Genomic DNA, 12,904 nt, shown 5'->3' with positions numbered 1-12,904 from the left:
TAGTCTTGAAACCTGACTGATTTGGATCAAGAAGGTCATTCTGAGAGAGATAGCGGTAGAGCTGGCCAAGGACGGCACGTTCAAGAGTTTTGGAGAGAAAAGAAAGAAGGGATACTGGTCTGTAATTGTTGACATAGGAGGGATCGAGTGTAGGTTTTTTCAGAAGGGGTGCAACTCTCGCTCTCTTGAAGACGGAAGGGACGTAGCCAGCGGTCAGGGATGAGTTGATGAGCGAGGTGAGATAAGGGAGAAGGTCTCCGGAAATGGTCTGGAGAAGAGAGGAGGGGATAGGCTCAAGCGGGCAGGTTGTTGGGCGGCCTGCCGTCACAAGACGCAAGATTTAATCTGGAGAGAGAGGGGAGAAAGAGGTCAGAGCACAGGGTAGGGCAGTGTGAGCAGAACCAGCGGTGTCGTTTGACTTAGCAAACGAGGATCGGATGTCGTCGACCTTCTTTTCAAAATGGTTGACGAATCATCTGCAGAGAGGGAGGAGGGGGAGGGGGGATTCAGGAGGGAGGAGAAGGTGGCAAAGAGCTTCCTAGGGTTAGAGGCAGATGCTTGGAATTTAGAGTGGTAGAAAGTGGCTTTAGCAGCAGAGACAGAGGAGGAAAATGTAGAGAGGAGGGAGTGAAAGGATGCCAGGTCCGCAGGGAGGCGAGTTTTCCTCCATTTCCGCTCGGCTGCCCGGAGCCCTGTTCTGTGAGCTCGCAATGAGTCGTCGAGCCACGGAGCGGGAGGGGAGGACCGAGCCGGCCTGGAGGATAGGGGACATAGAGAGTCAAAGGATGCAGAAAGGGAGGAGAGGAGGGTTGAGGAGGCAGAATCAGGAGATAGGTTGGAGAAGGTTTGAGCAGAGGGAAAAGATGATAGGATGGAAGAGGAGAGAGTAGCGGGGGAGAGAGAGCGAAGGTTGGGACGGCGCGATACCATCCGAGTAGGGGCAGTGTGGGAAGTGTTGGATGAGAGCGAGAGGGAAAAGGATACAAGGTAGTGGTCGGAGACTTGGAGGGGAGTTGCAATGAGGTTAGTGGAAGAACAGCATCTAGTAAAGATGAGGTCGAGCGTATTGCCTGCCTTTTGAGTAGGGGGGAAGGTGAGAGGGTGAGGTCAAAAGAGGAGAGGAGTGGAAAGAAGGAGGCAGAGAGGAATGAGTCAGAGGTAGACATGGGGAGGTTAAAGTCGCCCAGAACTGTGAGAGGTGAGCCGTCCTCAGGAAAGGAGCTTATCAAGGCATCAAGCTCATTGATGAACTCTCCGAGGGAACCTGGAGGGCGATAAATGATAAGGATGTTAAGCTTGAAAGGGCTGGTAACTGTGACAGCATGGAATTCAAAGGAGGCGATAGACAGATGGGTAAGGGGAGAAAGAGAGAATGACCACTTGGGAGAGATGAGGATCCCGGTGCCACCACCCCGCTGACCAGAAGCTCTCGGGGTGTGCGAGAACACGTGGGCGGACGAGGAGAGAGCAGTAGGAGTAGCAGTGTTATCTGTGGTGATCCATGTTTCCGTCAGTGCCAAGAAGTCGAGGGACTGGAGGGAGGCATAGGCTGAGATGAACTCTGCCTTGTTGGCCGCAGATCGGCAGTTCCAGAGGCTACCGGAGACCTGGAACTCCACGTGGGTCGTGCGCGCTGGGACCACCAGATTAGGTGGCCGCGGCCACGCGGTGTGGAGCGTTTGTATGGTCTGTGCAGAGAGGAGAGAACAGGGATAGACAGACACATAGTTGACAGGCTACAGAAGAGGCTACGCTAATGCAAGGAGATTGGAATGACAAGTGGACTACACGTCTCGAATGTTCAGAAAGTTAAGCTTACGTAGCAAGAATCTTATTGACTAAAATGATTAAAATGATACAGTACTGCTGAAGTAGGCTAGCTGGCAGTGGCTGCGTTGTTGACACTACACTAATCAAGTCGTTCCGTTGAGTGTAATAGTTTCTACAGTGCAGCTATTCGGGGGCTAGCTGGCTAGCTATAGCAGTGTTGATTACGTTACGTTGCGTTAAAAGAACGACAATAGCTGGCTAGCTAACCTAGAAAATCGCTCTAGACTACACAATTATCTTTGATACAAAGACGGCTATGTAGCTAGCTATTATGTAGCTAGCTACGATCAAGCAAATCAAACCATTGTGCTGTAATGAAATGAAATGAAAATGTGATACTACCTGTGGAGCGAAGCGGAATGCGACCGGGTTGTTGAGTGGGAAGTTATATTCGGTAGACGTTGGCTAGCTGTTAGCTGTTAGCTGTTAGCTAGCTAGCAGTGTCTCCTACGTTAAGGACGACAAATAGCTGGCTAGCTAACCTCGGTAAATTAAGATAATCACTCTAAGACTACACACTCTAAACTACACAATTATCTTGGATACGAAAACAGCAAAGACAACTATGTAGCTAGCTAACACTACACTAATCAAGTCGTTCAGTTGAGTGTAATAGTTTCTACAGTGCTGCTATACGGTGGACGTTAGCTATGTGGCTAGCTGCTGGGCAGTAGACTACGTTAGGACGACGAAATACGATAATTACGCAATTATCTTTGATACAAAGACGGCTATGTAGCTAGCTAAGAAGAAATTGCTAAGATTAGACAAATCAAACCGTTGTACTATAATGAAATGTAATGAAAAGTAATGAAAAGTAATACTACCTGCGGACCGAAGTGCGAATGCGACCGCTCGCTCCAACCCGGAAGTAGTGCATCCTGTGTTAGATTGTTATCCACCCTGATTTCTAGTCTTTTTGCAGTGTTACTATGGTCTTTCCCTGTTAACTTTTTTAGATTCTCCCAGATCAGTTTAGAATTTCCCTTTGCTTCACCAATTATGTTAATAAAAAAACGGTGAAATTACAGCAGCCTGCCCCCATGTTGGGTTGTCCTGACACTCCCATGCGCTGGTCAGAGGTAATGTCCCAGCAAATACTGGACGTCCTGAGGACATTCGATGACCTTCCCATTAGGTCCGTATACGGTTTTGCCACTACATTATCTTGTTATCACATCGCGTGATGGTCCCAAAGGGAACGTTCTCTGGGGGACCTTTGTTTGGTTCCCTGTACGTTTTCAGGACGTCACTGAGGACCATGTCATTTGACTAGTTCTTAGGACATTGCGTGATGGTCCTAAGGGAACGTTCTTTTGGGGACACAATGTCCCAAGAATTTCCTAAAAACATCCTCGGGGACGTCCACGGAACCAACCGGGAACAAGAGAAAACCTGGGGACGTCCTAACAACTCATTATTGTTTGCAGGGGTCAGACACTTGGAAGTAGCTCTCTCTATTGCTTGATTGTGCAGCGTCTTGTTTGAATTCTCAGGATACCATCAGCAGCCTAGTGAAGACAGTCGTTTGGCCAAGCTCTGCCCTCTGATACGGCAGCAGTTGTCTATTCCAATACGAAATCAAACCATTCAAAAAGGCCATCCTTTTTTGTTTTTGTTATTTTAATACACATATATCTTTATGAAATTGACTGTGTGTTCACCAAGTTTAGCATTACTACATATCTACACATAGCATAGGAGGGTCGTTCCACCGATAGAGTATGTTTTGGGTAGTGAAGTTTTTAAAAAAGAAAAGGAAAAGAAAAGTCACCTAATTTTAACATTCTGACAAAGAGCAATTTAATTAAAAACATGATTTTACCATCTCAAGACGTAGAATAAAAAATACAACGAGCCAATAGAGTGCCAAAGAAAATAACAGGGTTGATGTTTTCATCTTAAATCAACCATGAATCCGCTTGTGACAGGGGGAATGGAAGCTTGTTGTGTACAACAGGGAGGGGCAATTAAATACAAGCTTCCTATCTATCTATTGAGTAACAGGTTGGCATGTTATGTTATGCTCGACGCACCGAGTTTTCCACCACAAAACACCAGAAATGGCTAAAATGAGTAGAAAAAGCTCACCTGCATTTATTATACAGTGCCTTGGGAAAGCACTCAGACCCCTTGACTTTTTCCACATTCTTTTACGTAACAGCCGTATTCCAAAAATGCATTTAATAAAATAAATTCCTCAGCAATCTACAGACAATACCCCATAATGACAGTGCGAAAACAGGTTTTTTGATATTTTTGCAAATGTATTAAAGATAAAAAACAGAACAGAAATACCTTATTGTGTGTTGATGGATGAGGGGAAAAAAAACAATTTAATACATTTTAGAATAAGTCTGTGGAAAAAGTCAAGGGGTCTGAATACTTTCCGAAGGCACTGTACGTTCACAACTGCAGACCACGTGCAACTACACCAGCCCAGGACAGCTTCATCATCTGCGGGATCGTCTGAGACCAGCCACCCGGACGGCTGATGAAACTGAGGAGTATTTTGGTCTGTAATAAAGCCCTTTTGTGGGGAAAAACTCATTCTGATTGGCTTTGCCCCTGCCCTGTCATGTGAAATCCATAGATTAGGGCCTAATGAATGTATTTCAATTGACTGATTATCTAATATGAACTGTAACTCAGTAAAATCGTTGAAATTGTTGCATGTTACGTTTATATTTTTGTTCAGTATACTTAAAATATCTAAGGGATGCAAAACGTACACTATATGTGGAACGACCCAATAGTATTGGAGGTAGGCAACAAACAAAAAGACCACCCACACTAATTACCTTGCCGTAAACTCCCCAGGACAGTTCCGTCTCCGTCACCATGACGACAATCCCAAACATCCCGAAGATGAGTGCGTAGTCACTGAGTCTCTTTCGCTTCTCAAAGAGCGCCCTCCGGTGGCCGAGTCTATAGCCGATGTCTTTGTTCTTCTTCACAGGAGCACCGTTCCCGTCCCTGACCAGGCTCTCGTTGGACGCCTTGCCGGGGTCCTCACTGTTTCCCTTGGAAACAACCACCTCCAGGCCAGAACTGTGCAGCGTCTGGAGGGGCTGTGTTTCGGAGTCGAGCTCTGCTAGGTTGCGCCGCGACGACGCCAGGCTGCCCAGTGGTCTCACTACGCCGCCATTGTGCTTGCAGGTGTTCATGGCTATCTGAGGGAGTCGGCCGCTGCTCTCGGAGAGGGAGGATCCAGCATGGCTCAGCTTCTTTTGCTCAGTGGTTGCCTGGTGGAAAAAAGACAGGAGGATGTTAGAGAAACAGAAACCAAACTCAACAGTGCATCAGTGTCTGAGGGTGGAGAGATGGTGTCAGAGATTGGGAAAATACAGTATAGTCCTCTTTTGAGGACTATTTGAGCAATATCCCATGGGCCGGAGTCAGAAGTACGAACTAGAAACACTGCTCTGCACTAAATCAATGCTTAGGGATGACAATATCTGTGTTATTGTTCTGCTGCACATGGCACACATCAACTGTCCCTCACAAATAATGCATCCAGATCAACAGGGCAAAAAAACATGAACAGTGAATGAAGATGGATGCATAAATAAAGCCATAAAACTAATAGTGGACCCTACAAAGTGCAGAACGTTTAATCTTTGTGCGGCACAAATTTCAGTATGAAAGATTTGTGCTGCATGACCATGTTTCCTGTTAAAGAAACACTTTTCCTGCAGAGATGGGAAATCATTCTTCAGCCAAAGATGTGTCTTTGTCATCTGTTTGTCAAAAACAGCATCTAAATTGAAGAGGACACCTGCTCTGACCTTTCGGTGCTATCTTTGAACCAGTGTGATTGCAATTGCATCACTGGTTCAAGGAGAGGCAAGAGTTAAATGGGGTGAGAAAGCAGAGGAAGTGCAGAAAAATGTACAGTATGTACACCACCGTTCAAAAGTTTGGGGTCACTTAGAAATGTCCTTGTTTTTGAAAGGCACATTTTTTTTGTCCATTAAAATAACATCAAATTGATCAGAAATACAGTGTAGAGTGTAGACATTGTTAATGTTGTAAATGACTACTGTAGCTGGACACGTCAGATTTTTAATGCAATATCTACATAGGTGTACAGAGGCCTATCATCAGGAACCATCACTCCTGTGTTCCAATGGTCCGTTGTGTTAGCTAATCCAAGTTTATAATTTTAAACCCTTTTGCAATCATTTTAGCACAGCTGAAAACTGTCGTTCTGATTAAATAAGCAATAAAACTGTCCTTCTTTAGACTAGTTGATTATCTGGAGCATCAGCATTTGTGGGTTTGATTACAGGCTCAAAATGGCCAGAAACAAAGACCTTTCTTCTGAAACTCGTCAGTCTATTCATGTTCTGAGAAATGAACAGCGAAAACTGGCTCTAACCAGAATAGAAAGAGGAGTGGGAGGCCACGGTGCGCAACTGAGCAAGAGGACAAGTACATTAGAGAGTCTAGTTTGAGAAACAGATGCCTCACAAGTCCTCAACTGGCAGCTTCATTAAAAAGTACCCACAAAACACCAGCCTCAACGTCAACAGTGAAGAGGCAACTCCGGGATGCTGGCCTTCTGGGCAGAGTTGCAAAGAAAAAGCCATATCTCTGTCCAGTGTCTGTGTTCTTTTACCCAACTTTTATTTTTATTGGCAATCTGAGATATGGCACAGGAGTGATGGTTGCTGATAATGGGCCTCTGTATGGCTATGTAGATATTCCATAAAAGAATCAGACATTTCCAGCTACAATAGTCATTTACAACATTAACAATGTCTACACTGTATTTCTGATCAATTTGATGTTATTTTAAAGGACAATAAATGTGCTTTTCTTTCAAAAACAAGGACATTTCTAAGTGACCCAAACTTTTGAACGGTAGTGTACAATGCTAGCTAGTAGAGTACTACCCTGGCGTGCATTCCAGTGGCATCTCCACAGCTCTTCAGGCAGTTCACTCAGTTTATCATTAATGGCTTGTAAAACTTGACTTCACATGGAACCGTGCATTTTCCAAAGTAACTTGGGTGTTTGACAACACTGCCTTTTATTTGGCTTGAGTGAGCTCCCTAATGCCTCTAGATGTGTTTGGAAATAAAGTCTGATTGCCCATAATGGAAATGTACTAAGTCGGGCCCAGTGACACGCCTGACACAGACCGGACTAAAGGTTAAGGATTAGAGGGGGCCAAGGTGTTCTAATCCCCTTTACTGTATTAAATAGTTTTATCATTGCATCATTAAGACCCCCTTTTTGAAATGTATCTCAGATAGTGGCACATTCCTACCATAAAACCATAAGGTTGCTTGGAATTGGAAGACCTCAAACTTCATTATACACTGCTCCAAAAAATAAAGGGAACACGAAAATAACACATCCTAGATCTGAATTAATTAAATATTCTTATTAAATACTTTTTTCTTTACATAGTTGAATGTGCTGACAACAAAATCACACAAAAATGATCAATGGAAATCAAATTTATCAACCCATGGAGGTCTGGATTTGGAGTCACACTCAAAATTAAAGTGGAAAACCACACTACAGGCTGATCCAACTTTGATGTAATGTCCTTAAAACAAGTCAAAATGAGGCTCAGTAGTGTGTGTGGCCTCCACGTCCCTGTATGACCTCCCTACAACGCCTGGGCATGCTCCTGATGAGATGGCGGATGGTCTCCTGAGGGATCTCCTCCCAGACCTGGACTAAAGCATCCACCAACTACTGGACAGTCTGTGGTGCAACGTGGCATTGGTGGATGGAGCGAGACATGCTGTCCCAGATGATCTCAATTGGATTCAGGTCTGGGGAACGGGCGGGCCAGTCCATAGCATCAATGACTTCCTCTTGCAGGAACTGCTGACACACTCCAGCCACATGAGGTCTAGCATTGTCTTGCATTAGGAGGAACCCAGGGCCAACCGCACCAGCATATGGTCTCACAAGGGGTCTGAGGATCTCATCTCGGTACCTAATGGCAGTCAGGCTACCTCTTGCGATCACATGGAGGGCTGTGCGGCCCCCCAAAGAAATGCCAACCCACACCATGACTGACCCACCGCAAAACCGGTCATGCTGGAGGATGTTGCAGGCAGCAGAACATTCTCCACGGCGTCTCCAGACTGTCACGTCTGTCACATGTGCTCAGTGTGAACCGGCTTTCATCTGTGAAGAGCACAGGGCGCCAGTGGCGAATTTGCCAATCTTAGTGTTCTCTGGCAAATGCCAAACGTCCTGCACGGTGTTAGTCTGTAAGCACAACCCCCACCTGTGGACGTCGGGCCCTCATACCACCCTCATGGAGTCTGTTTCTGACCGTTTGAGCAGACACATGCACATTTGTGGCCTGCTGGAGGTCATTTTGCAGGGCTCTGGCAGTGCTCCTCCTGCTCCTCCTTGCACAAAGGCGGCTGTAGCGGTCCTGCTGCTGGGTTGTTGCCCTCCTACGGCCTCCTCCATGTACTGGCCTGTCTCCTGGTAGCGCCTCCATGCTCTGGACCTGACAGACACAGCAAACCTTCTTGCCAGAGCTCGCATTGATGTGCCATCATGGATGAGCTGCACTACCTGAGCCACTTGTGTGGGTTGTAGACTCCGTCTCATGCTACCACTAGAGTGAAAGCACCGCCAGCATTCAAAAGTGACCAAAACATCAGCCAGGAAGCATAGGAACTGAGAAGTGGTCTGTGGTCAACACCTGCAGAACCACTCCTTTATTGGGGGTGTCTTGCTAATTGCCTAGAATTTCCACCTGTTGTCTATTCCATTTGCACAACAGCATGTGAAATGTATTGTCAATCAGTGTTGCTTCCTAAGTGGACAGTTTGATTTCACAGAAGTGTGATTGACTCTTGGAGTTACATTGTGTTGTTTAAGTGTTCCCTTTATTTTTTTGAGCAGTGTATATACTAGCACCTCCCTTTTCACCTAGAAAAGGTGGGACAATTACAGTGCCCTAGCGACTCCTATTTGTCATGATTCATTTCCCCAATAACATTACCCTTCTGGGGCCGAAAATAAAACACAATGACAAAGTTTGCTTTGTTAAGTGATTAAAGGACAATCGATCAAAGCAAATGGATATGACTGCCGTATCAGACCAAAGGAGGTAAACAGAAAGGAGCCATGACATGTTATTCCAATAACATACTGAACAATATTGATGTATCCCCTTGGCTCTCGGTCACCATTTCTGACCATTATGCTGCAGGCTCTTTTGGTGGCTGAAAATATACCACTGACTGCTGACTGACTAACTAACTCCTAGATGGGGGTGTCCATACCGTATAGGAGACGGCGCAAGAGAAATACAAGAAGGTAAGATGGAGGTACAGTAACACAATCTTTTTCTACAGGCAAATCCCACATGGATATCCCAAAAGAGCTCATTCTGTATCATCCTCCCAACTCACAACAACACATCATCTATTCCATTTTGGCATTTGAACTACTGTTCCTTTATTGTGATGCGTTTCATTTCGGTGAATCTCCATGCATTTCAGTTAATTGTATTTGACTTCCATAGAAGAAATCAAAAGTATCATCATCATGTCATAACACCCGACTCTTTGCCATGCAGAGAGTGCTCTCTCCCGTTTTCCACAGCTGAAAAGATTGTGCGTCCCAAATGTCACTCTATTGCCTAAATAGTGGACTACTCTTGACCAGAAACCACACCCAGCTCTTTACCATGCAAACGGGTGCCCTCTCCCGTTTCCCACCCCGACAAAAAGTGTGCGTCCCAAATAGTGCATAACCCTATATAGTGCCCTATTGGCCCTGGTCAAAAGTAGTGCAGCATATAGGGAATCGGATGCCATTTGGGACGTGAAAGGGCACAACAAGCCGCAATTGCCTTTATCCGCTGATCATCCTTCAGAAGGAGACATGGGGTAGTTGTCTGTCCCGGCGAACGCTTCCATTTTCATTCTGAATGGCACACAGCATCCAGCCTGTATGAAATGGAGCCTCTTAATCAAATTGAAAAGCCACAGTGCAGAACAGTTGAAATGAAGCACTTGCAACTCTCTGCCTATCTCCTCCTCTAGCTCCCTCCCTCCTTCACTCCCCTCTCCAGCCGGCTCCAATCTAATAGAATACCCTCCTTCTTTTTGAATGCACACACACAATTGAAATAGTAGTGCACTGTACAGCTAACCCGTGTGTGTGTGTGGGGGGGGGGTACATGTGCATAAGAGTGTGTGCATCACAGGAGGCTGCTGAGGGGAGGACAGCTTAAAATAATGGCCGGAACAGTGCGAACAGAATGGCATCTACGCCTGCATGGCTGCCTGCCAGCCTGTAAGCCTGCATGGCTGCCTGCCAGCCTGTACACCTGCATGCCTGCCTGCCAGCCTGTACGCCTGCCTGCCAGCCTGTACACCTGCATGCCTGCCTACCAGCCTGTACACCTGCTTGCCTGCCTACCAGCCTGTACGCCTGCACGCCTGCCTACCAGCCTGTACGCCTGAGGGCTGCCTGCCAGCCTGTACGCCTGCATGGCTGCCTGCCAGCCTGTACGCCTGCATGCCAGCCTGTACACCTGCATGGCTGCCTGCCAGCCTGTACGCCTGCATGCCAGCCTGTACACCTGCATGCCTGCCTGCCAGCCTGTACACCTGCATGCCTGCCTGCCAGCCTGTACGCCTGCATGCCAGCCTGTACACCTGCATGCCTGCCTGCCAGCCTGTACGCCTGCCTGCCAGCCTGTACACCTGCATGCCAGCCTGCCAGCCTGTATGCCTGCATGCCTGCCTGCCAGCCTGTACGCCTGCATGCCTGCCTGCCAGCCTGTACGCCTGCATGCCAGCCTGCCAGCCTGTACGCCTGCATGCCTGCCTGCCAGCCTGTACGCCTGCACGCCTGCCTGCCAGCCTGTACGCCTGCCTGCCAGCCTGTACGCCTGCCTGCCAGCCTGTGTGTATTCGGACATGAGGCGCATGTGTGAAGGAGGGCCGACTCATACAAAGAAAACAGAGGGACACGAGGAAAAGAGAGAGAGGAAAAGAGAGAAAGACAGGACAGACCCCTGGGGACCTCCCCAGCCTGCTCCTGTTGAGACAGAGAGCTGTAGGCTATAGTTGCCGGTTTGTCATATTGCACAGACGCTGTCATATTTCTGTGACAGGCCAGCAGGCACCAGGGCTGGGCTGTCCAACCCGACCAAGAGCACCTGCCAGGATCTAAGCACATCTAATTAGTAAAGATGTAACGCACCACCGCCTATTCAGACTAAGCCTGTCTGCGTCCTTGCCAGAAAATGTTCTAAGGAAAGATCTTAATGTACTTTTATGCAGTAAAACTACAACGCTTCAATGTAAACACTGTAACCAATTACTTATAGAATCCTTGCTGTATACTTTACAGTATACACAGTAAACAGTATAAACTCACTGTATACTGATATATGTTTAGTCTAAGGCAGTAACAAGAGGAGTTTTCCTCAGTGGAATCAGTATGGGCCGTCCTTTGAGAAAAGCCTTTGGTGAAAATGACTGCAGTTTGATAGCAGTCACAATTACAGGCTTCCTGAAGCAGCATTCTCATCCCCATCTCCTCCTCGAAGATGAAAAGAAAAATGAATTATGGCTTAAACAAGACAAAACTCCCCACGGAGACGACAAGACAGGTATTTTGCCAGTGTTGAATGGCCATTGTTAGAGCTAATAATGCACTAGGCGTTCAACAGCATCACAATAGTGCACTAATTAGTATGCACCAAGGTGTCACAGTAGACACAGAGAATAATACTGAGATCAGAGTGATATAACTATAGGGTTTAGGACTCCCTTGGGAGACAAATAGGACCTCATTAGTAGCATGTTTAACGTGTTCAATTCCAGACAATTCGTAGAATGAATTGGAATTCAGTTCTTGGTTTCAAAAATTGTCCGTAGATCTCATGAATTAAAATTGTACTCAGTTCTGGAATTTACTGGAGTTGATAGTTGACTTGACTCCCTGAATGTGATTAGTACGTAAGTCGATTGCAGAATGTAAATGTAAAACATAGATAATGCTAGTGCGCACTACCCGTGTATTAGTACATACAGATGTTGAGCCAGTTTGCTACAGCAGGAAAATAATCCTGCAGAAACAGGAAATGTGAATTATTATGTGGATTATAATTAATGGATATTTTTTGTAGGGGTTGATATATTTTTCATGGGGGTAATCAGGTAAAAAATGTCTAAGTGGAAAATACAAACATCAGAAGCCTTTGTAAACCTCAAATAAACTACAAGTTTAAAATGCCCTGCATTGCAGGACTCTTCATCTGTACACTATAAGACTTTACTGTAATTTCAACAGTAAAGCACTGTAAGATGCACAGTAAAATATCCTGAATATGTTTTATAGGACTGCATGATGGGTAAAATGCTGAAAAATACTTATTGTTATTACAGTAAAAATGTATATTACAGTAATAACTTAGGCCTACAATAGAATCACATTTTCAATTGCAGGCAAGGTGTATGAAGCTCAGACTGTAAAAAAAATTCATTAAGATTAAAAAAGATCACCTAGATAATAATTGTTGTAATGATTAGGCTTTCGCTATACTGCAGCCTCTGGGTACCACAGTGAATAAACGGACTGTTATATTTGCACCATTACTACAGAGAAAATGGTAATATTGTATTTCAAATGGCACTGTAAATCCACCCCACAGAATACAGTACCTTACTGTATTTTTGGAGCACCAAAAACATTTGACCACTAGTGGGTGCATGGTATTGTTGTTTCTGGCTCATTAACATATTGAGGCATGCCTTGCAAGAGGTAACATTTATTTATATACATACAGTACAAGTCAAAGGTTTGGACACCTACTCATTCACGGGTTTTTCTTTATTTTTTACTATTTTCTACATTGTAGAATAATAGTGAAGACATCAAAACTATGTGTAACGGCCATTGTTGGTGGAAGAAGGTGAGGACCAAGGTGCAGCGTGGTATGTGTCCATTTTTATTAAATGAACACAGAAATAACAAAAATAACAAAGAGAACGACCGAAAACAGTTCTGGCTGGTGCAGACACACAACAGAAAACAGAAAATAATCATCCACGAAACACAATAGAAA

General features: G+C 45.5%; 1 protein-coding gene across 2 annotated transcripts in view; it reads right to left on the bottom strand.

The window, feature by feature from the left end:
* LOC118370559 (small conductance calcium-activated potassium channel protein 2-like) overlaps positions 1 to 12,904 on the bottom strand; it is a 77,817-nt gene that overhangs the window by 47,341 nt on the left and 17,572 nt on the right. For both annotated transcript variants that reach the window (XR_004822821.2, XM_035755607.2), the window contains exon 2: positions 4,632 to 5,075. Coding sequence is in view for 1 of the 2 variants with exons in the window: in XM_035755607.2 (XP_035611500.1) it covers positions 4,632 to 5,075 (444 nt within the window). In the remaining variant the exon portion in view is untranslated. The remainder of the gene's footprint in view (positions 1 to 4,631; positions 5,076 to 12,904) is intronic.

Source organism: Oncorhynchus keta, chromosome 23 (genome assembly GCF_023373465.1).
Source record: "Oncorhynchus keta strain PuntledgeMale-10-30-2019 chromosome 23, Oket_V2, whole genome shotgun sequence".
Lineage (NCBI taxonomy): Eukaryota > Metazoa > Chordata > Actinopteri > Salmoniformes > Salmonidae > Oncorhynchus > Oncorhynchus keta.
Note: the sequence above shows the minus strand (reverse complement) of the source record. Positions and strands in the feature narration are given on the sequence as shown.